Source organism: Euleptes europaea, chromosome 5 (genome assembly GCF_029931775.1).
Source record: "Euleptes europaea isolate rEulEur1 chromosome 5, rEulEur1.hap1, whole genome shotgun sequence".
NCBI lineage: Eukaryota > Metazoa > Chordata > Lepidosauria > Squamata > Sphaerodactylidae > Euleptes > Euleptes europaea.
Window position 1 is genome coordinate 91,341,658 of NC_079316.1, and position 22,249 is coordinate 91,363,906.

General features: G+C 43.1%; 1 protein-coding gene across 1 annotated transcript in view; it reads left to right on the plus strand.

Annotated features, from left to right (window-relative positions):
- The window catches only part of CDH23 (cadherin related 23), a 553,698-nt gene that overhangs the window by 371,876 nt on the left and 159,573 nt on the right, over positions 1 to 22,249 (plus strand). Inside the window, exons 21-26 of the mRNA XM_056850511.1 lie at positions 2,828 to 3,017; positions 3,674 to 3,819; positions 6,579 to 6,798; positions 9,194 to 9,346; positions 13,207 to 13,320; positions 14,735 to 14,883. Coding sequence (XP_056706489.1) covers positions 2,828 to 3,017; positions 3,674 to 3,819; positions 6,579 to 6,798; positions 9,194 to 9,346; positions 13,207 to 13,320; positions 14,735 to 14,883 — 972 coding nt within the window. The remainder of the gene's footprint in view (positions 1 to 2,827; positions 3,018 to 3,673; positions 3,820 to 6,578; positions 6,799 to 9,193; positions 9,347 to 13,206; positions 13,321 to 14,734; positions 14,884 to 22,249) is intronic.

The window sequence follows — 22,249 nt, forward strand, 5'->3', positions numbered from 1 at the left end:
GGACAGTTAAACCAGTGATGGCTTTGCTCAGCAGATCGATATACATCCTTTAGCACAGTGATTTTCAGACTGTTTTCCAGGGAGCCCTGGGTCTCTCAGAGGTTTATGAGCATTCCTCAACGAGAAAATCAGTAATGATGGACAAGTGACCCTGAGCAACAGCTTGCCCATAACTATCAATCTTTCCTGCAGCTAAAGTGTGGAGCATGTATTCAGTTGCACTCTCAGTTCATGCAAGGCTATGATATGACTCAAAAAGCCTTCCCAGTGCCCCACATGAACTGAGTTTGCCCTATAACATTTTACAAAATCCTCCATAATGCACAAGCATTCCATGGCAGATGTATAGGAGGAAGGTTTGGGTAGAAAGGTTGCAAGCCATTGCTTTGATAGATATCCATTTAATCATTGCTTCTTTTCCCGTCAGGGTTCTCAGGGTTCTACAGCACAAGGCTATGCTTTGTTCCACTTTCAGATCCACAGGGATTCTGGACCATAATGTGATTGAGCAGGTGTGGATCCCAGCTGATAAAGCACTCCTTATGTTTTATCTACTCTCCCTTTCCTTTGTTGCAATCCATATCATGGTTTCTCCATTTGTGTTTGTGCATGTGTTTACATGATAGGGTTGTTCCTTTAAGTAAATTTTTGGCCAGTTTCTGCTCTCTCAGCCTCGCTTGTGACCTCCGTCAAGGACCTCTCTGAAAGGGATTGATTTAAAGCCTTTCAAATCCCTCTGGCAAAATAAAAGAGAGGGAGAGGGAGAATTATTCTCCATCACAGTAGGAGAAAAATGACGGGCATGAAACAGAAAATAAATGAGGGGAAAGCGGAGAGAATCCACAAAATCATCAAACAGCAAAGACTGTGTTTAAAAAACACCATAATGAAACATTAATCTTTTGGGGAGGAGGGGAAATACCAAAGGGCTCTAGTCCACGTTCACTGTATAGAAATTAACTCTCTTAACTGGCCTTTGAGCTCTCCATCTCTCCTCCTCCACGCACAAACTTTGTTCTGTGAGTGCACCATTAATCTGGACATGATTCTGGCTCCTGATACTTCTCTTGCTATTGGGAACAATATGTGGGCAAGATACAACTGGAAACAGCATTGTTTGTTTCATAACACATGAGATTCATTCTGAATTTGTTGATCAAATATAATTTATTTCTGTGCAATTGAAAAGTGATATAATAACTTCAGAAGACAAGCCTGCTTAATACTTGCAGCTGGTCAGTTTCCAGCTATAGATGTTCAATTTGCAGGTTGATTCACAGATGTAAATTCAGCCATCTGTTTTCTATCTTGAAGTAACTTTTTTTAGTCTTGTAGGCAGTTTACCACATTGCTTCTTTATATGATTTATACACCACCTTTGTTTCTCCCATCTGCCCCCTCACATGCAGCTAATTAAAATCCTAAACAAAAAAAGGTAAAACTTTAAAAATTCATCAAACATAACAACATCATCATAAAACCATCCTGAAGATTTTGCTCAAGAGGACAATGCACCATCCAGGTGCAAGGAAAGTGATAAATTAGAAAAACCCCAAACAGCATATCTTGTCCATTTACAGTGGTTGTTGCTGCTGCTAGTGCTGTTGTTTGCATTTATTAGTTATCTAGGCAATTCACAAAACACAAAAAAAAGGTACAACACCCTCATATGATAAAAACTACTAAATAATAAAAACAGCAATAAAAATAATTAAAATCAACTATCAACTTGGAAAATGTGCAAGAAAAGGTGAGGGTTTTTCCCTGGTATGACTGTTTCACACGGTGGGTACAAACAGAGAAGGCCTTGTTCTGCATCAATCTCACCAGTACAGGAAGGAACAGCAGTAAAACAGTTGTACCAAACTTCAAAGGATGGCAAGGAAAATATGGGGCTTGGCAGCCTCCAAGGCACGTGGGGGCCCAAGGCATCATTTGGAGCTGCAGGATAAGTCCCAGTGATGGAAATCCTCTCTGTCAGCAGAGATTGATGACAGAATCCAAGCCAGAGTCTTGAGCTCCTTAACTACAAGTCAGCCGGGCCTTTCGCTGCCTATTCAGCTGAAGCATCAAATGCCAGTCAGGTAGGACAGAACTATAAAGCGCTGGTTTCCTTGACTGTAATGATTCCTTAACTGTTCTGTGTGGCTTGTGTGTTCTTGCACAGTAATAATGACTAGTGCTGAGCCAATAGAAAGTGAAAGGCAGTTTCGTCAATGAGGTCCCAAGTCTACAAACTATAATACTAGAACGGGGATCATCTGCTGAAGCTGGGGGGCGAGAGATTCAAAACAGATAAAAGGAAGTATTTTTTCCACACAACGTATAGTTAAATTGTGGAACTCCCTGCCCCGAAATGTGGTGATGGCTGCCAACTTGGAAGGCTTTAAGAGGGGAGTGGACATGTTCTTGGAGTAAAGGGGTATTTGTGGCTACTAGTCAAAATGAAATGTGGTCATGATGCATACCTATTCTCTCCAGGATCAGAGGAGCATGCTTATTATCTTGGGTTCTGTGGAACACAGGCAGGATGGTGCTGCTGCAGTCGTCTTGTTTGGGGGCTTCCTAGAGGCACCTGGTTGGCCACTGTGTGAACAGACTGCTGGACTTGATGGGCCTTGGTCTGATCCAGCAGGGCTTTTCTTATGTTCTTAAGTCCTGTCCTTAGATGCAATGGAGCATGGAATTGGAGTAATGCTTTTCTCCCTCTGCCTTTTTCATTTCTTACCTCAGTTTGGAGTCAACTGCACAAATGTATTCAGAAATGAAAAGGAATATTATTTTCTCCCCAAATGTCAATATACCGTTGCTCTCTTGATCTCTGTAGGTGGCAGCTTTTGACCCAGACCTGGCAGAAAATGGTTCCCTTGTATACAGCATCAGACCACCAAATAAATTCTACAGTCTTAACAGCACAACAGGGAAGATTCGGACAACAGGAGTTATATTGGACAGAGAAAATCCAAACCCCCAGGAAGCTGAGCTCATGAGGAAGATTGTGGTCTCCGTCACCGATCGTATGCTTGTTTCAGTTGCTCTGTGCACCTCTTTGAGCCCAGTTAACTATCCTCTTTTCCTACCAATATAGGATTTGCTCCCCCTTTCTCACATTTTATATACTTATATTTAGAATGCAACTTTCCCCTAAATAATAATAGTGTGTCATCAAGTTGTAACCAACTCATGGCGACCCCAGGACCATGGAGTTTTCAAGGCGAGAAATGAGTAGAGGTGGTTTGCCATTGCCTTCCTCTGCATAGCAACTGCAGTCTTCCTTGGTGTGTCCCCTCCAAATAATAACCATGGCAGACCCTGGTTACCTTATAAACTCTGATGAGATCAGGCTAGTCAGGGCTATGCAGGCTGCTGACTTTTCCCCACAATACATTAAATAGCTTTGCTATGGCAAGATCAGCAACAAACGTAGGCTGCTTAAGATCACAAAACTTCTAACGTTTTTTTGTTCTGTAATTTGCTTTAACTGTTTTGTTATGACACTGACATTTTACAAGTCTGATTTCTAAATGAAAGTAAACTGCCATTTAGCTGAGGAAGTCCAAACTGGTTCAAGGAGATTTCACTGTGGCAAAATCTTGAAAACACTTCTTTAGGATCTACAGTGGGGAAGGGGAGCTTGGCCATGCTGAAGCTGCATCTCTTCTGATCTCTGCAGGTGGGAGGCCACCCCTACGGGCAACGAGTAGCGCCACCGTGTTTGTCAACTTGCTGGACCTCAATGACAATGACCCCACTTTCCAAAACTTACCTTTTATCACTGAGATTCCTGAGGGTCTTCCCGCGGGGTCGTCCGTCTTCCAGGTGAATCTTATCCCTTGTCCCTTTCTATTTCAGTAATATGCTAAATAATTGTTGTGTTAAAATGCTTTGGGATTGTTTATGACACAGATAATTACTTGTATGTGGGTTGTTTGCCCACCCTCTGACATCATTGTGGTGATTCCCCATCTTTCCTGTGATCTTTCCCATAGCTTTGCTATGGTATAAATGCCATTCCATCAGAAGAGTTAATGGGTTGTTTCAATAGGGTACTGTATTGTGAGCCCCGTGGCGTAGAGTGGTAAGCTGCAGTACTGCAGTCCAAGCTCTGCTCACGACCTGAGTTTAATCCCAATGGAAGTTGGTTTCAGATAGCCGGCTCAAGGTTGACTCAGCCTTCCATCCTTCCGAGGTCAGTAAAATGAGTACCCAGCTTGCTGGGGGTAAAGGGGAGATGACTGGGGAAGGCACTGGCAAACCACCCCGTAAAACAAAAGTCTGCCTAGTAAACGTCAGGATGTGACGTCACCCCATGGGTCAGGAATGACCCGGTGCTTGCACAGGGGACCTTTACCTTTTTAGCAGGGGTGGATTTTAATACTACATTGGCAGTTGCCAAGTTTTTTCCCCAGTCAATCAAGATTAAAAAAAAAAATCCTGCAAAAAATGCAAAACTTCCCCCCTTCCCGTTTTCCTTTCTGTTTTCCTTAAAAAACAATAAAAACTTAAAAAATTTTTTTTAAAAAAATACTAATTTTCATATGGGTTATTTAGACAGTTCTTTTCTTTTTCTTTAATTTTTGAACTCAGTGTGACATTGTTCAGGGCTGAATTGGCCATATGAACAGTATAACAGGAGAGCCAGTGTGGTGTAGTGGTGAAGAGCGGTGGTTTGGAGTGATGGAGTCTGATCTGGAGAACCGGGTTTGATTCCCCACTCCACATGAGCGGCGGAGGCTATTCCGGTGAACCCGGTTGGTTTCCCCACTCCTACACACGAAGCCAACTGTGTGACCTTGGGCTAGTCACACTCTCTCAGCCCCACCTACCTCACAGGGTGTCTGTTGTGGGGAGGGGAAGGGAAGGTGATTGTAAGCTGGTTTGAGTCTCCCTTAAACGGTAGAGAAAGTCGGCATATAAAAACCAACCCTTCTTCTTCTATAATTAAAGTAAAGCTTTGCTATTGTATTTGGGGAAAGATCATAGTAAAGCTATGGGCCCATGTGGACACAAAACTCTGAATCTTCCTGGTCCTGCCCACACTGATGCCATTTTCTGTCTCCCCCAGCAGCATTCATTCCCCTCCACACAGTGGTGCTTGCGTGTGTGTGTTTAACTGGCAATTGACATACCATTATAGCGTTGTAACAATCTGTCCATCAGGTTCTCTGAATTCCCAGCTTGCAGTTTCTGAAAGGTAAATTTCTAGCCATTGAAGAAATATGCCTTTCCCCTGATATTTGTGCCCAAAAGGGGCTAGAGCCTTACTTTTATTTAAAATGCATGGGGGTGGGGGGATTCAGCAGACCTGAGAGACAAATTATGATATTTCAATGGTCAATGAAAATGGGGAGGGGAACGGTTTTGTCAGGTGACTGGAGCAGGGAAAATGCAGGGAAACCTGCCAAGCAAAAGTCCCGTTGCCACTGTGCTGTATCAGCAACCACAGCAGCTACCGGGAAATGACACCCAGCCCTTCACTCATGTGGAAAACACTGATGGGTGGTATCTTCATTCCTGCAGTTCAATTACAGCTTCCTATGAAGCCAACATCCCAGTCCCGACATTTTTCAAAAATATTTTGGAAAGGCAAACGGCTCATATTTCCTTCAGGTGATCACACTTAGTGCTGTCCACATAATTCCATATTAGAAAAGCCCAAGGGAGACTGGGAGAAGTAAATATGAGGAGGAAACACTTGACTGACTGGAACCCCTTGGTACATTTAATCATTAGCTGGATTCTTCTCTTACACCTGAAAGGGCTGCATTCCCCACTTTCCTAATGCCTTTCCTTTCACCCTAGCCTCTTTTAAGAGCAAGGTGAACATATTCCAGGAAGCAGAACTGCCAACGCTGCACCAAGGTTTCCCTTAGTGGTTCTCTGGGATCGCCCCAGTGGCCTCTGGACTTCATACCTATGTTAGCAGTTGAAAGCTCCTGAGCTACATAAGAAATCGTTTTGGATCACACATGCTAATTAGCTTTCACTCTCCCTATGCCCACAAACATTAGGAGAATTTAAATGCAGCTGATAAAGTCATGTAATGTTTGGGGGTGGGGGACAGCTGACACAACCCCTAAACAGCAGCTGCTGAATTTTGTACCAATTGTGAGAAGAAAGGCATTACACTGCTGAGATCTGAGTCTTCTGGCTTTATCTTCATGAAGAAGAGCTCATTAGAATAGGAGTCGCAAACCTTTGTGAGCCTGTGGGCACTTTTAGAATTGTGACCTGGCATGGTCGGTGCAGCAACAAGATGGCTGCCACAAGATGGCTGCCACAGGAGACAGAGCCAGTCACAAAGTGATTGCCATAGGCCCACGGCTTAACATTAGGAACACAGTGTCGATCCTAGTGCAGCGGTGGCAGCTGCTGCCAAAGCAACATTTTAAAAAATCTGCACAGACAATCAAATCTCCAATAGTCAGTCAGAAGCCTTTCTGGCCAAAAGCCCCCACTTCCTAAAAACATGTGGTGGGTGCCAGAAAAAGTGTCAGTGGGTGCCATGGCACCCCCAGGCACCATGTTGGGGGCCCCTGCATTAGACAGTTGTTCCTTTCTTTTGCTTTCTGTCTTAGGTGGTAGCCGTTGACCTTGACGAAGGCTTGAACGGTCAGGTGACGTATCGCATGCAAGTAGGTATGCCAAGGATGGACTTCCTTATCAACAGCAGCACCGGCCTTATCAACTCCACAGCTGTTCTGGACCGGGAGAGGATTGCAGAGTACTACCTCCGGGTGGTGGCCAGTGATGCCGGGGTGCCATCCAAGAGTTCCACCAGCACTCTCACGGTCAGAGGTGAGTGGGGGACTGGACCTTTCTGGACATTCCCCGTCTCGCTATTTCTACTAGCTCATGTTTCAAATATGTTTTTAACATGAACTGTTACCTTTACGTTTTGCACAATATCAGCATGTGTAGTGGTTAAAGTGTCCGACTAGAATCTGGGAGACCCGGGTTCGAATCCCCACTCTGCCGTGGAAGCTCACTGGGTGACTTTGAGCCATGCACACACTCGCAGCCTAATCTACTTCACAGGGTTGTTGTGAGGGTAAAATGGAGGAGAGGAAAACAATGCAAGCCACTTTGGGTCCCCATAGTGGAGAAAGACAGGTATAAATAAATAAAATAATGAAGTAATGTTTTGCTGCTTCTAATCCTTCAGATGGTTTATGGTGTGTACTAAATTATGGATTAAATACCAGTGTGCCTGTTGCATTGATGAATGAACGAACAAAGAGGCATACCGAGCTCAGGGTTGGGGCAGTTCCCTGGTCTGTGTAGATTTGAAGATGGAAAACTCACTTAACCAAACAGTTTGCATAGGCAATATATAATCTGTATTGAAAATCGCAAACATCAACATCCACACAGATTTGTCACAGCATACTAGACTTGGAAGTTGGTTCTCTGCTCCCTACTCCTTTGTTTGTGTCATCTCAGAACATTTGCTTTATGGCTTGAAGGAGGTAGAGGCTGCTTTACAGAGAAAGCTGGAGTCATCTTCAGTTCAGGTTTCTAGTGCTGGAGCTCAGTTCCTTCAAACTAATAAACTAAGAGTGTTTGCTCAGTATATTGGAGTTGAAATTGAGGGGAGGGGCCGTGGCTCAGTGGTGGAGCGTCTGATTGGCATGCAGAAGGTCCCAGATTCAATCCCCAGCATCTCCAGTTAAAGGGACTAGGCAAGTAGGTGATGTGAAAGACCCCTGCCTGAGACCCTGGAGAGCCGCTGCCGGTCTGAGTAGACAGTACTGACTTTGATGGACCACGGGTCTGATTCAGTATAAGGCAGCTTCATGTGAGTAAGGTTTTCAGTGGCTAAGAAATCCTTGGTCAATTTTATCTTTAATAACTTGGTGATCTCTCTTACAGTGCAATGCAATGAAGCGTTACTCCAGTTTAAGCCAATGAAATCAATGGGCTTAGACTGGAGTAGCTCTCAGTAGGTTTTCACTGTTACAGTGCAATCCTAACACTCTTCAAAGCCCATTGTCTTCAAATGACTTATTTATTTACTTAAAGGTAAAGGTAGTCCCCTGTGCAAGCACTGGGTCATTCCTGACCCATGGGGTGATGTCACATCCCGACGTTTACTAGGTAGACTTTTACGGGGTGGTTTGCTAGTGCCTTCCCGTCGTCTTCCCTTTACCCCCAGCGAGCTGGGTACTCATTTTACCGACCTCGGAAGGATGGAAGGCTGAGTCAACCTTGAGCCCATTACCTGAAACCGACTTCCGTCGGGATCGAACTCAGGTCGTGAGCAGAGCTTTGCGCCACGGGGCTCTTACTTACTTAATTAATTTATAGTCCATCTTTCTAGCCAAGAAGGCGGATCAAATTTAAAACAACTAATCTGGAACAGTGTAATACATATGACAAGTGATGCCGCAGAACGTGATTTCGAATTTAGAGAATGTGTAGCTCTGCTTGGGATGGTAGTGTTAATGTATTAGTATGGAGGAGTGTCGCTCCAAGCATAGGAGCCTGAAATACATTTGACCAATGTTTGACCACACAAAGGTGTGCATCGTCAGGATGTATAGAACGAAAAGAAAAATGAATTGGGAAGAACAACTGAAAAGGAGAAGAGGGAGTAATGCTGCCAACTGCACAGGGATAACCATGTTCACATTATAGTATGTTAACACTTAGTGTGTGTGGTATAGCTGTGATGATGGTACTAAGACATTTTTTAGATTCCAAAGGGTTTAGATGGTAGCATTTATTGGAGCAACACAGGCGCTTTGCTGAAAGCTATCAATTGAACCACTTTGGATGCTGTTACTGTTAGTTTGTGTTTTTGTTGACATGGGTGATAATCTCCTCTTAAACTCTGCACAAGAACTGAATAACTTGTGGAGGTTTTTTTAAAAACCTAGAAAAATTATCTGACTAATTGAATTTTCACATAACTCTTAAATATTTGTAATTCTGGAGCTCCTACAACCAATTACATAGCTTTCATCAGAATGTTTTGCCAGCTAGGTCATTTACATTTTCTCCAAATTCCTTTTCCAGGTGTCAGACAGTGTGAGAAAGATTTGGCTCCTGGTTGAACCCCTGAGAACGATAATGCATAGTATAACAACCAAAGACTGACTAGTATTAATGGCTGGCAATGTGTCTTTTAAGAATGCCATACGGAGCCTGAGGCAGAGCTTAGAGTCATCCTTGATCAAATTCTCTCTTGTAGTTTTGGACGTGAATGACGAGAACCCCACCTTCTTCCCAGCTGTCTACAATGTATCACTTCCAGAAAATATTCCTCGTGATTTCAAAGTGGTTCGCCTGAACTGTACCGATGCTGATGTGGGTCTCAATTCTGAGCTCAGTTATTTCATCACAGGTATCTGATCTTTCTGGAAGACTCTCGAGCTAACAGTGCAGCCATTTTGCTCATAGGCAACAGAGAACATTGATCATTGCTGTGTTTTTCTTTATTTTTCTTCAGATGTATAGCCTACCTTATCCTAAAAGCTCAGGGTGGGTGGCACTAAAAAAGCATTAAAATCCTATTAGTGTAGAATAAATCTGGGCTCCCACTTGGTTGACTAAAAGCTCAGCCCATCTCCATATCCTCCCCTTAACTGCATGTGAAGGCAACGACCACCTACTTCTGCTGCCCTCCCCTCTCCTTCGACACTATTGGAAGGAGACCTTGGCTGCTCTAACCTCACCCGACTCACTTCCACTCTTCTAGCTTAATGGATGGGAGAACAATCTTTTGCTTAGCATGTTTCCATCATCGGCATTTCCCCATGGGAATGTGTTACGGTGCTGTGGACCAGGGTATAGGTGCAAGTAAGCAAAGGGGAAATGTATGCAGATGAAACAGCCAAAGGGGCTGCATGGGATTTGCATATGCTTTCCTATGATGCTTTGCAAACGATAGCAGAGCTGTTTTAGGCTGTTGGCAACTTGGAATTATCTATGCTTCATCAGACTCAAAAGAGTCATCAGCTGGTGTATGTCTACTGTAAGTGGATATGACAATTTGAGGAAGGCGTTGTGGCTGAGACTATTTGCAATGTCTGGTGATGTGAATCCAGGTGGGCTGTATTCTGATGCAGAAACTGATGAAGAAGGCTTATGAAAATAAGCCTCCAATGACTTTATATAGAGATCTGCTACCATAGCAGTTATGCTGAGAATTGCCTCTGCATTTTCTTTCAAGTTTTTGTTTAACATGATGTCCACTCAGAGTGGATAAGCCACCTTTAGTTGGCCATGATTTCCAGAGGCATCTAGATTATCTCCTCTTAATCAGGGCCTTCTCTGTCACTAGGCCATTTAGGATGATGGTGCTTTATCTCATTGGTTTCAGTGGGAAATTCATGTATGTGGTTTTAGGTCTGCACAATTTGTGTCCCACCAAGGTAAATACAGTCTATGTACTGTGATCTCCATATACTGGATAACAATCCTCCCACCCACCCCAAAAAAACATTTTTGCTGTTTCAGGTGAACAGTAAAAACAATCTCTGATAATCTCCCTGATGTAGTTGGTAGGCTGTGTTCATCCTGGTGGGTCACAACTTGGGTATTGACATCAATTGTACACATATTTTCCTCCCCCACTGAGATCAGTGATTTATAAACTTAGCTCAATTTGTCTGATGCCTACTCTAAATAAATGTTTGCTTGGCAGGGGGTTACCCTATAACATGGACATTTCCCCACTTGGATCACCCTCAAAATTTATAGCGCAATCTATTTACTCTAGTCTAGTCCAAGCCTATTAAAATCAGTGGCTTAGACTTAGAGTACATAGGGTTGTGTTGTTAGACTGGTGTTCTGCAAATGATTTCCAAAGGCTCCAAAAGTTGTCTGTTCTCGCCCTCTGCTGCCTAGAGTCTCCTATGACACTCAAAATCTTTTTTGTACCTTTACTTGCTACTGGCTTGTTTATTCCCCAGGTAACAAGAAAAGTCAACAATCGATAATTTTGATAAAACAGTATCTTTTCAGACTGAAATTCCGAAGACCCTTTAAGGCAATGCAGCTGCAGTGCTAACAAAAGCAATCCGTTTAGGCTGAAATGAGATTCTTGCGATTCTTCCTAATTGAGGGCCATAGCAATAGCCTTACAGCCTTCTTTTCAAATTGTATACATTTTTGAACAAACACGATTTTGCAGGTACAGATGGGAGATTTATTGCACAGTCTTCTGAGATGTAGGCAAATAATTTAACAACCCCTGATGCCATTGCATCGTCACCATTTCCATGTAGAGTAGTGGAAGGTGTTTCTGCACTCCAAATTGAAACTATTCACACCTGTCTAGCTGTCTTGGGTCCCAAACCAGGAACTCTGGGGAATGTGGTATAAAGAGCATAGGCATTGCTAATGAAGGATCCTCAGCATTCTCACCAAACTGTATTGGCCAGCGAAACCACAGTAGTCAAAATTATTTAAAATCTGTCTAAATTTGTAACACAGATGCAACTAAAAAGAATGACATCTCAAGGGAGTATATGTTCTTATCAAGTGTTTGAAACAGGCATTTCTGAATACATTTTGCAATTCAACACTTTGATAATGAGCACCTTTGTGTTACATATTAGCATAACCTGTCATTGACATTTTTCTTTATTGACGTGCAGCAATCAAAATTAGTTTTGTAAAAGGTCTTTTCTTAGATAAAGACACACTGCAAGCATGATTCAGAAAAACAACAGGGCTGAAGTGCTGAAGATTTTTTAACTTAAAAGAACCGGGAGAGAGGGATAAATTGTTTTAGAAGAATCATTTATTGAGGGGGAATTGCAAGAAAAATATCCTTATAAGGAAGGAAAGGAATTTCCCCTGACCCTAACGTGTTTAGCATTTCAGTATTTTATAAAACACGACCAAACCTCTTTCTAATTCTCATTCTTGTGTTGCCCTTCTTTGACTCAAATGTAAGATATAATTCTCCTCATAACTGCCATCTCCCAGAGTTTGACCTGCCATCCTCTTACTGTGGGAATTTCCTCAGATTTGCAGTACCTGGGATATATTATTCTTGCTGTGCTTCCTATGAAAAAGAAGCATCTCATTTCATGAAAAGGGTTCCTGTTAAGAAAGTGGGTAAACAAATTATTAGATTTAGAACAAGACTGGATTTCAGTATTGTATTTATTTTGCTCATTTGTGATCAGTATTTCTTAGCTTTATCACAATCACCCATAATAGACTCCAACTGTCACATTATTAACATTTACAGTGCATTCCTTACCTTTCAGCATCCTGGGATGGCGTAGCCAAGGCGCCGCTGTAATGCCTCCAAAACCGTTTCATGGCTGCCAAAAGGGGGGAAGGAAGCCTTGTAGAGGCTCTCTTTTTTGTAAAAATTGGGCTTTTTGCCCCATAGGGAACAGCAATGTTGCGCCTGCTAAAAAGCAGGCGCAGCAATGCCGTTCTCCCCGCTGGCATTCCGGGCTGAACAGGGACAGGAAGCTGCCTACAGGAAGCTCAACCCCTGGCACACCCCAGGAACGCCCCCCAGGATGCCAGAACATCCCCCTGGGATGCTGGCGTGGGCCTTTACACCACTAGGATGCCGGCAGAAGGCCCAGCCGGTGTCCCGGGGTGATGCTGCCATGGCAGCACCAGGAGACCGGCATCTGGGCCTCCCCACTGGCGTTGGGACCATTCATGATGGCGTAAGTAGCCAAGTGCCAGCGTGGGGGCCCCCAATGCCGATGCTGTCCCTTCCTGGCCTCCTGAGGACTTTTCTCTTCAGAAGTCAGGAATGTGCTGTTACTGCGCTTATTGGCATAAATTTTAGATAATGTATAAGATGTTAAATACCTATGGGTTAACATTTTGTAACAGTTTTTTTTCCTTAGGGCAAAGCATAAGGTCTACCTATAGATATTTGTTCAAATATATTTTTAAATGTTAGGCCGTGCCTATGTTTCTAGCTGGTTAACCCATGCACATGCATAATTCAGGCCATTACCTTTCTTCTTCTTCAACAATACTTTATAAATTTGTGGCAGCTTCATTTGTCTCAGCTATGAAACTACATTATAAAATAGGTTGGTTTGGGCAGAGTGATGGTGTCAGATTCTAGGCATGCCTACTTCTTTATATAGATGGAGAGGAATATGGACTAGGGAAGTGTTTTTCATGACAATTACTGAATTTTTTGGTTCCACAATTCTTATTTCTAGTGTGTTTAAGTTTCAGCAGCCTTCATTCACTTGTTTTTTTCTTCTGTAGGTGGAAACCAGGATGGGAAGTTCAGTGTTGGCTTTAGAGATGGAGTAGTTAGAACAGTTGTCAGTTTGGACAGAGAGACTGTGCCATCCTATACACTCATCCTAGAGGCCATTGGTAAGAATGTCTTATGGAATACTTTTGTTTCTGTTATCTAAGCAACTGATGCCCATTCCATTCTGCATCATTTGGTATGCAATGGAGAGAAGGAAGCATTTTCAAAGGACTTATACAAATTAATGATGCAATGTTTTGTTATGTTTTCGAAATTTTTCATTCGGTTCCATTAGTATATCTCAGCCTCCATGCTTAAGAAATGGCTTTTATTGAGCCCAAAGATTTTTTTAAAAAATGTCTAGTCAGTCCTGGCATTTTAATCTCTTGTTCTGGAGCGGGACCACTGTGTAGCTCTGGCGAGAGATTCTGTGTCTTGTTAACTTGCTTGTGAAATATTCCCTGATGTATTATATAATTAAATACACTAACCCGTTGCCAGATACACGTTTGGAACGTAGATGAGTTAAGACAAGAGGCATGACCAATGGGACATAAATGCTAAACAACACTGGTCTTTGATGACAAAGTTACATGAGCATGGAAATTTGAATCGCAAAATTGTGATCGGATGAAATTGTAATTATCTGAAGAAGCAGAAAACCAGCGAAACAAGGCATAACCGGTTGCTTGTCATATTATCATTGCATTAGCCTGCATATATTCACTAGAATGGATACTGAGTATGGATTGTTAAACGGCTGTGCAAAAGAGGAATCCTATTGGTCAGCTTGTCAGCTGACTTTTAGAAGACATATTGCAAGACGACACTGTGCAGCAAGACATCTGTAATTTCTCTTTGAGGACTTGGATTGCAGGACATTGTGGACAATTTATCTATCTTGTCTATGGTGGTTTAGTATTGTAAATTGTGTTATGAAAACTTTGTGAACTGGTATTTAAAGAGATACTAAGCATGGGAAAAATATAAAAATAACAAAAGAATTGGAAGTGGCTGCGTGTTGGGATATTACCTCCAGGTAATAGCATAATATCTTCTGCTATTACAACTGATCTCCAGCCGATAGATATCAGTTCACCTGGAGAAAATGGCCACTTTGGCGATTGGGCCCTATGGCATTGAAGTCCCTCCCCTCCCCAAACCCGCCCTCCTCAGGCTCTGCCCCCAAAATCTCCCGCTGATGGCAAAGAGGGTCCTGGCAACCCTACATGGGGGTCCAGTAAAAAGATAAAAGTGGGAGCCTAGGGCTGCTGGATCACATCTCTTCTCTAGCAAGTGTGGGCTAAGACACACGAAGCTGGAAGTGTGATCTGAATGGATAGCCCCTGTTGTTAGAAAGGAAGCTGGGCAGCTTGAAAATAACTGGGTGAGTGGGGCTATGGGAGTTCAGACCAAGGAAGAGTGTTTTGACCTTGTTTGCTTCTGAACTTTTTGCTTTTAATCCATGTTCTTTCATGCTGAATGTTTTGTTTGTGCCGTGATATTACATGGACTCTTTTGGCCTTGTTCTCACAGATAATGGCCCCACAGGCAAACGGAGGACAGGGACAGCTGCTGTGCATGTCACTGTGCTGGATGTTAATGATAACCGGCCCATCTTCCTTCAGAGCAGCTACGAGGCCACCGTCCCTGAGGACATCCCAGACTACAGCAGCATAGCACAGGCATGTACAAAAGCTTTCCTTTTCAGAGGGTTCCTTGGGAGGGTGGGGTGGGGGATGAAAATAGAAGGGAAGCACAGTGCATTTGGCTACTCTCAATTCATCCTGGCTGTTAGCCAGAAACACAATAGTGACCTGTGAGATTTTGATATTAGGTCATTCTCTGTACTACTTGCCTTAAGGTTTGGTTTTTGTTTTTTTTATTTGGCAGTCACTGCTTCTGCTGTTGGAAAGGCTAATAACAGGAAGCTGGGTTTGAGTCCAGTAGCACCTTAGAGACCAACAAAATTTTAAGGGTGTAAGCTTTTGGGAGTCAAAGCTCCCTTCGCCAGATCCAGGAAGCTGGACTGCTTGGAAAGAAGCAACAACACTTTGTCAACGTTTTGTTTTTAAAGAAACCCCACTTTCATAGCTGGGGCTTTGGGCTGGAGAGCTAGCCGGTTGCAGCATAGAGGGCGCCAACGGGTTCCTCTGAGATACATTGTGGCCTGTGGCCCCTGAACAATAAGCAATGGGATGTGCCGATTAGTGAGTCAAGCCTTGTCTGGAAAGTCACATTTAGCGTATAAGTGGTGATCTGTCAAACAAATCTGCTTTGAGGGAGGCACTGGGTAAAGCAGTCCTTTCTTGACGATGTATGCATGCGTGTGAGTGCATACAAAGCAGCTCTAAAAGCAAAACAGGGAAAGAAGAATTTGGAGACTCATTTTTTTGTTTTTGTTTCCCTCTATGGAGCTAGCCCTCAGTGGAATGAATGGGTGAAAGAGACCTAGCTGAATGAATGCATGCATTCACTCGGTCTCTTTTTCTCCTTTACAGTTTCTCTTCCAAACAAAATGTTTGTTTTTTTTTTGGAGAGAGTACTAATGAGTGTTCTCAGCAAGCTCAGAGAAGACTTCTTTTTTCTTTCTTTCTTGAATTTTCTTCTCTGGTCTGCCAGAGTATAGTGAGGCAACAGGACTTTGTTACAGTCACATGGAAATTTTTGGGAAGCAAGTGGTCAACCATGTGAGAACTTTGGGATAATACATTCAGAACTGGAACAAAAAATGCCTCTGTAGAGCCACACACTTAACCTGTGACTAAAGTGTAGTAGAAGAAGGTGATGGGAACACTTTTGGGCAGATGGATTCATTGTGGCAAGAGGATCTATGATGCCTGATTTGTGACTGATACTACTTCTCAGAAGTACCACTGACTCTATATTGCTATTACTTGTATTGCTTCCTATGACTCACCCCTCTTTCAAGCACTTCAATATCCCACTCTCTCAGCCCGACTGTATATGCTGAGGGAAAAGCGTTGGCCTGAGTATATTTGTGAGGAGATTATTTTCCTTCTCCTCCAGTCCCACACCAGTATTTACCTCAGAGAGAAATATGACACAAGAGGCTTTAACTTAATCAGACAAAACAGGGAAGTTTATTGAACAGAACTCACAGAGATTGATTTTCAAGGAAAAGGCAGAATTGGAGGGAAAACTGAAAGTCAAATTTAGCTACACAAGATTACTTCAGAGAGATAGCTTGGATGTTTTCTTCAATCAAGTTCCTTCAGTTCTTAGTTTCAAGCTTAGTTCTGTCCCTCAGAACTGTTTCTTAGATTCAGACCCTCAGACTCTATCCCCAGCCTAGCTCACAGGAGCGAAGGAAGTCCAAGTTCCTTTCCCTCCTCAGAGAACTCACAGAAGTTTGGGAAAATATCCAAAATCCCTCTTCCAGTCCTCTCTGACTACCCCACACCAGTGGCTATAATCCTCCACACCTCCCTGCTACCGGAATAGCTCTACCTCAGAGACTAATTCCCCTTTGTGACCTGAGAATGGGCCCTCTCTAACCCAGTTCTCACTCCTGTCACTACCACAGGTTGTGTGTTTCGATAGCTTTGGCTTTCACAGAACCCCTCAGGTTCACAGAGTACAGTCTGGTTTCCGCTCAGTCTCACTACCAAGTTCAGAATCTATCACAGCCTTCTCTGGCTGGTTCCAATCATAGGACTCCTTTCACAGCCTCCTCTCAGGCTGGTTCCCAAGCTCCCAATCTATCACAGCCTCCTCTCAGGCTGGGTCCCAAGCTTTGAATGTTTTCTGTCTCTCAGAGTAGACTTGAATACTCCTCCATGAACATGTCCACTCCCCTCTTAAAGCCTTCCAAGTTGGCAGCCATCACCACATCCGGTGGCAGGGAGTTCCACAGTTGAACTATGCGTTGTGTGAAGAAATACTTCCTTTATCTGTTTTGAATCTCTCACCCTCCAGCTTCAGCAGATGACCCTGCGTTCTAGTATTATGAGAGAGAGAGAAAATCTTCTCCCTGTCCACTCTCTCCATACCAGGCATAATTTTATAGACCTCTATCATGTCTCCCCTTAACCGTCTTTTTTCCAAGCTAAACAGCCCTAAGCGTTTTAACTGCTCCTCATAGGGCAGTTGCTCTAGTCTCCTGATCATTTTGGTTGCTCTTTTCTGCACCTTCTCAAGCTCTGCAATATCCTTTTTTTAGGTGTGGTGACCAGAGCTGTACACAGTATTCCAGGTGTGGTCGCACCATAGATTTGTACAAGGGCAGTATGATATCAGCAGTTTTATTCTATATTCCTCGTCTAATTATGGCCAGCATGGAATCTGCATTTTTTTATAGCAGCCGCACACTGTGTTGACATCTTCATTGAGCTATCCACTACCACCCCAAGATCCCTTTCTTGGTCTGTCGCTGCCAGCACAGATCCCATCAGTGTATATGTGAAGTTGGGATTTTTTGCCCCAATATGCATCACTTTACACTTACATTGAATCTCATTTGCCATTTTAATGCCCATTCTTCCAGTATGTAGAAATCCTTCTGGAGCTCTTCATAGTCCGATTTTGTTTTAACCACCCTAAATAATTTGGTGCCATCTGCAAACTTGGCTACTTCACTGTTTAACCCCAACTCCAGGTCATTGATGAACAGGTTGAAAAGCACCGGTCCCAACACAGAACCCTGAGGCACCCCACTGCTCACATCCCGCCATTGGGAGAACTGACCATTGATTCCTACTCTCTGCTTCCTATTTTTCAGCCAGCTCTCAATCCATAAGAGGACTTGTCCTCTTATCCCATGACTATGAAGTTTGCTTAGCAGTCTTTGATGGGGGCTTTGTCAAAAGCCTTTTGGAAATCTAAATACACAATGTCTCATTCCTATCCACATGCTTATTGACACTTTCGAAAAAACTAATAGGTTAGTGAGACAGGACCTACCTTTACAGAAACCATGTTGGGTTTTGTTCAACAGGGCTTGCCCTTCTATATGCTTGACAATTCTATCTTTAATAATGCTTTCCATCAATTTACCTGGAACAGACATTAAGCTAACTAGGGTGTAATTTCCTGGGCCCCCTCTGGAACCTTTTTTATAAATGGGTGTTACATTGACCATTCTCCAGTCCTCCGGTACAGAGGCTGATCTAAGGGACATATTGTTAGTTCCGCAATTTCCCATTTGAGTTCTTGAAGAACTCTAGGATGAATACCGTCTGGTCCCTGTGACTTGTTAGTTTGCAGTTTGTCAAGACGTTCTAGGACTTCCTACCTTGTTACCACTATTTGCCTCAGTTCCTCATTCTCCCCTCCCCAAAACCTCTGTTCAGAAAAAAGTATCTGCCCTATATCTTCAACAGTGAAGACAGATGAGAAGAATTCATTTAGTTTCTCGGCAATCACTTTATCCTCCCTTAATGTTTCTTTACTCCCATTGTCAGCCAATGGTTCAACCGCTTCCCCAGCTGGTTTCCTACTCCTAATGCACTTAAAGAATTTCTTATTGTTGGTCTTGATGTGTTTAGTGATATGTCCCTCTGGTTTTAGTTAAGAGTGAATTGAGAGGGGGCAGGCAGCTAGCGGTTGCTGAGACTGGAGAAATGACACAGAAGGAAGAAAATGGAAAATGTCCCTCCTTCAACACTGATCCCACCCTTCCCTTGCCCATGGTTGCTTGTAATGAAAAACAGGGGGGGGGGACAGAAATACTGGGAGCTCCATGAACAGTTTTTATTGGTAAACAGAAGCAGAGTGGGTGGAGGAGAAAATGGAGATCATATAGTCAAATCCAACAGAGGGGGGAGAGAGAGCTATTACTTTATTACTTCTATTACTTGCCTTTTCCCATTCTTAGGTCTAACAACCGTACTGAGAAAGGGAAAGCTTCTGGGAACGGGTATGGGGGTGGGTGGGAGGATTAACCTCTACACCTGTGGCACAGGCCCAGTCTGTAAGTGGACAGCTGCTAGTTCCTTTAAGGTTTGAGGAGAGAACTGTCATGGATCTACCAGTGCATCTAGTTGAGAGACTTCATGTACTGTGTGTGTTTGTGGTGTATGTGAATGGGGAAGAGAGGGGGGGGTCAAATTAGATGCCACAGTGATTCTATGGCAATTTTCGGGTGATTCCTAGAGCTACTCTTTGTCACTTCCACGTAGCTCTAGGAATCACCCGGAACTCCATGGTAAGAACTTCCTGTAAGTAGATGAGGACTATTTTTTTTTAATTATCTGCCCCCACCCCTGGCAATTGCCTGGCACAGCCATGGGTATGCCACTATCATTTAAAAATAATTTTTAAAATGCTGTGAGGGCCTGTAAAGTGGGGTGGGCTGAGGCACTCTGGTCCCCCCCCCTTCCACACCTTAAACTAAGCAATTCACTAAAAAGTTAACATGTATTAGAAACCTTAACTGTTAAGTCCGCGTGGAAAGGATTCACGAGGTCGGAGAAGGAGTTCAACAACAACCGCTTTATTGTATCTCAGCACAGAACTGGTTAATACAACGAGCAAACCCTGTTTACATGCCCTCTTGGCAGCCACATGTCACTCCCCCCATGGCCACATGGCACTCCCCCCATGGCTGAGGAATGTTTTGGGGATGTTGGGGCTTTAATGTAGCTATTCAAATATACCTTTCAGGAAACAGATACCTCTGTTGTTATGCCCTAGTTCTTAACTCTGTCAAAGGGAATTACATAAAGGATATATTTCTATAACACTGGGAAATGATTTCTTTTAACTATTAGTTGCACCTCTTCTTGGAAGCTAGTGAAAAAACAATTTGAAGGTGGAAAAAGACAAAACAAGAATAGCTTTGTACTGGCTTCAACATTATTTGCTATGAAATATGGAGCCATCTGGTGAAACCCAGACAAAGTTGTCATAGACGTCAGTAGGGCAAACACACAATTAAGCACTTTACTAATATAGCTTTCCCCCTGGATTGTGCCTGCTGTTTCTTAGGCTGAAGTGTGTATCATAGTGAAGCTTCCTGAAGCAGTCTGTCTACACACAGTGACTCTCCCGGAATGCTCGATGGGGCCAGGTGTCTACACAGACATCCTGGAACATCTTGCAATATGATTCTTTATAACTGGAGGAAGTTATGGAGTCAGCAATGTGAGAAAAAGGTGTAGTTAATGTTGTGTGTGCATATAGTTGAGTGGTAGGCAAGGGGAGACTGAGGAGCTTGAGTTCTGCACGAAGGATCCTAGCCCCTGCTCGCCCTATTGGTTGAGCAAACGGACCCCATTGGCTCTAAGCCAACATGTACCATTGGTCACCAGGAGGTTATCTTCCCCCTATCACGGATCAAGGGGGGAGTGGCCGCAGGCTGCCAAGAGGGCATGTAAACAGGGTTTGCTCGTTGTGTTAACCAGTTTTGTGCTGAGATACAATAAAGTGGTTGTTGTTGAACTCCGTCTCCGACCTCGTGAATCCTTCCCACGCGGACTTAACAGTTAAGGTTTCTAATACATGTTAACTTTTTAGTGAATTGCTTCGTTTAAACTTGGACTGATGCCTGATCTTTAAGAGGTCCTTCACTGTAATGGTTTGGTGCACATAAGCATACACTCTCGGTTGGCTTATACAGTGTATGTTGTGTGTATGTTAAGTGTTCAAAAATTTAATAAAATGTATTATTAAAAAATAAGCGTACACGCTCACTTGGCTTATTTCTAAGCAGGTGTGTGCTAAACTGATTTCACTGCAATTCCATCTTTTCTGTTTACAATATAATGTCTATATATTCAACACTGTGTCATACATACATATGTAATCACTAGTTCCTGCTGAATAAAAATACATAAAGCTGTATCAAAGCCAAGCAAACACAACTGTGAAGGGTTTGTATGCTGCTGTAAGTAGCTACACAGCAGAAAAAATGCTCAGCTGTAGTGCCACAAATTCAAAAATCATGCTTGGCATTTATATAGGGTCAATTCAGAGGTAAGGTGAAACCACAGCAGTTAGGAATTAAATAAGGATTTGGTTCACAGACAATCAGTGAATCTCAGCTTGCATCAGTAAATCCTGGCTTCAATACTGTTGCTCTTTCCCCTGTTTCCCTGCCAGAGATTTGGCTGCTATCCCAGCCTGTCTCATAGCATCTAACGGCAGTTAGCAAATGGCATCAGGATTCAGCTTGCAAATAGCCCGTGAATCCTGCCATGTCTTGGAAGGTAGACCAGTGGGATTATCCCCACATTTGAGATAGGGTGGCAGTGTGGTGGTGAGGCTGGACAAGAATAACTCGCCTTCAGGTACCTACTTCTGCCATCAACTGAACCCATGACCCAGAATGGGGGGACTTTCTGGTTCACAGGTCATGCTAACAGTAATTCTTGTAACCACTGTTGATAAGGCACAGTTTTACTATTCAGCATACGCAGTAGGCGAAAGTGGTTGAGTAATATCTCGCAGACCTGATTTAGGCATCTAAACTGAGTACTCAACATTTCCTGAAACACTTTGGCATAAGACAGCTACTCATCTGAATCAAAGGAGAGTGTCAAGTTCAGAACACCTATAAGGCATTGTGCCAGTCACTAAAGGGGATTCATGACACAGCAAGCAAAACACAAACTTTGAATGGAGTACATAAAACTGGTTTTAAGCTAATGCAGGCATCTCTATAGTATATTTCATCTGAGAATTTGTACCACCTATAGAGGCCTTGACTACTAGGTTCAATTTTCTTTCTTGTTGCACTGCTCACCATTGCAGACTCTTATGTTAATATAAAGAGATAATCAGAATGTTACTGCATAGACAAAAGCAAATCTTGAAGCATTTATGCCATTCCCATACAAAATCATATTTTGATGCACTGAGATTTTTAATTTAAAAACCATCAAAAGAGCCTAATCAACATTTCTAAACAGTCGCCTCTGCACGTTTTATTTGGGGTGGAAATAAAGAATTTTGAAATGATAAGGAATTCATCTGCAAGTTTTCTATAAGGAGCACAGGAGTGTCTTCTGTGGTCCACAGGAATATCTTTTCACCCAGTTGCTGAACACAAAACCCTCATCTGCAATATGATGGGATGGGAGAAGGTGAGGC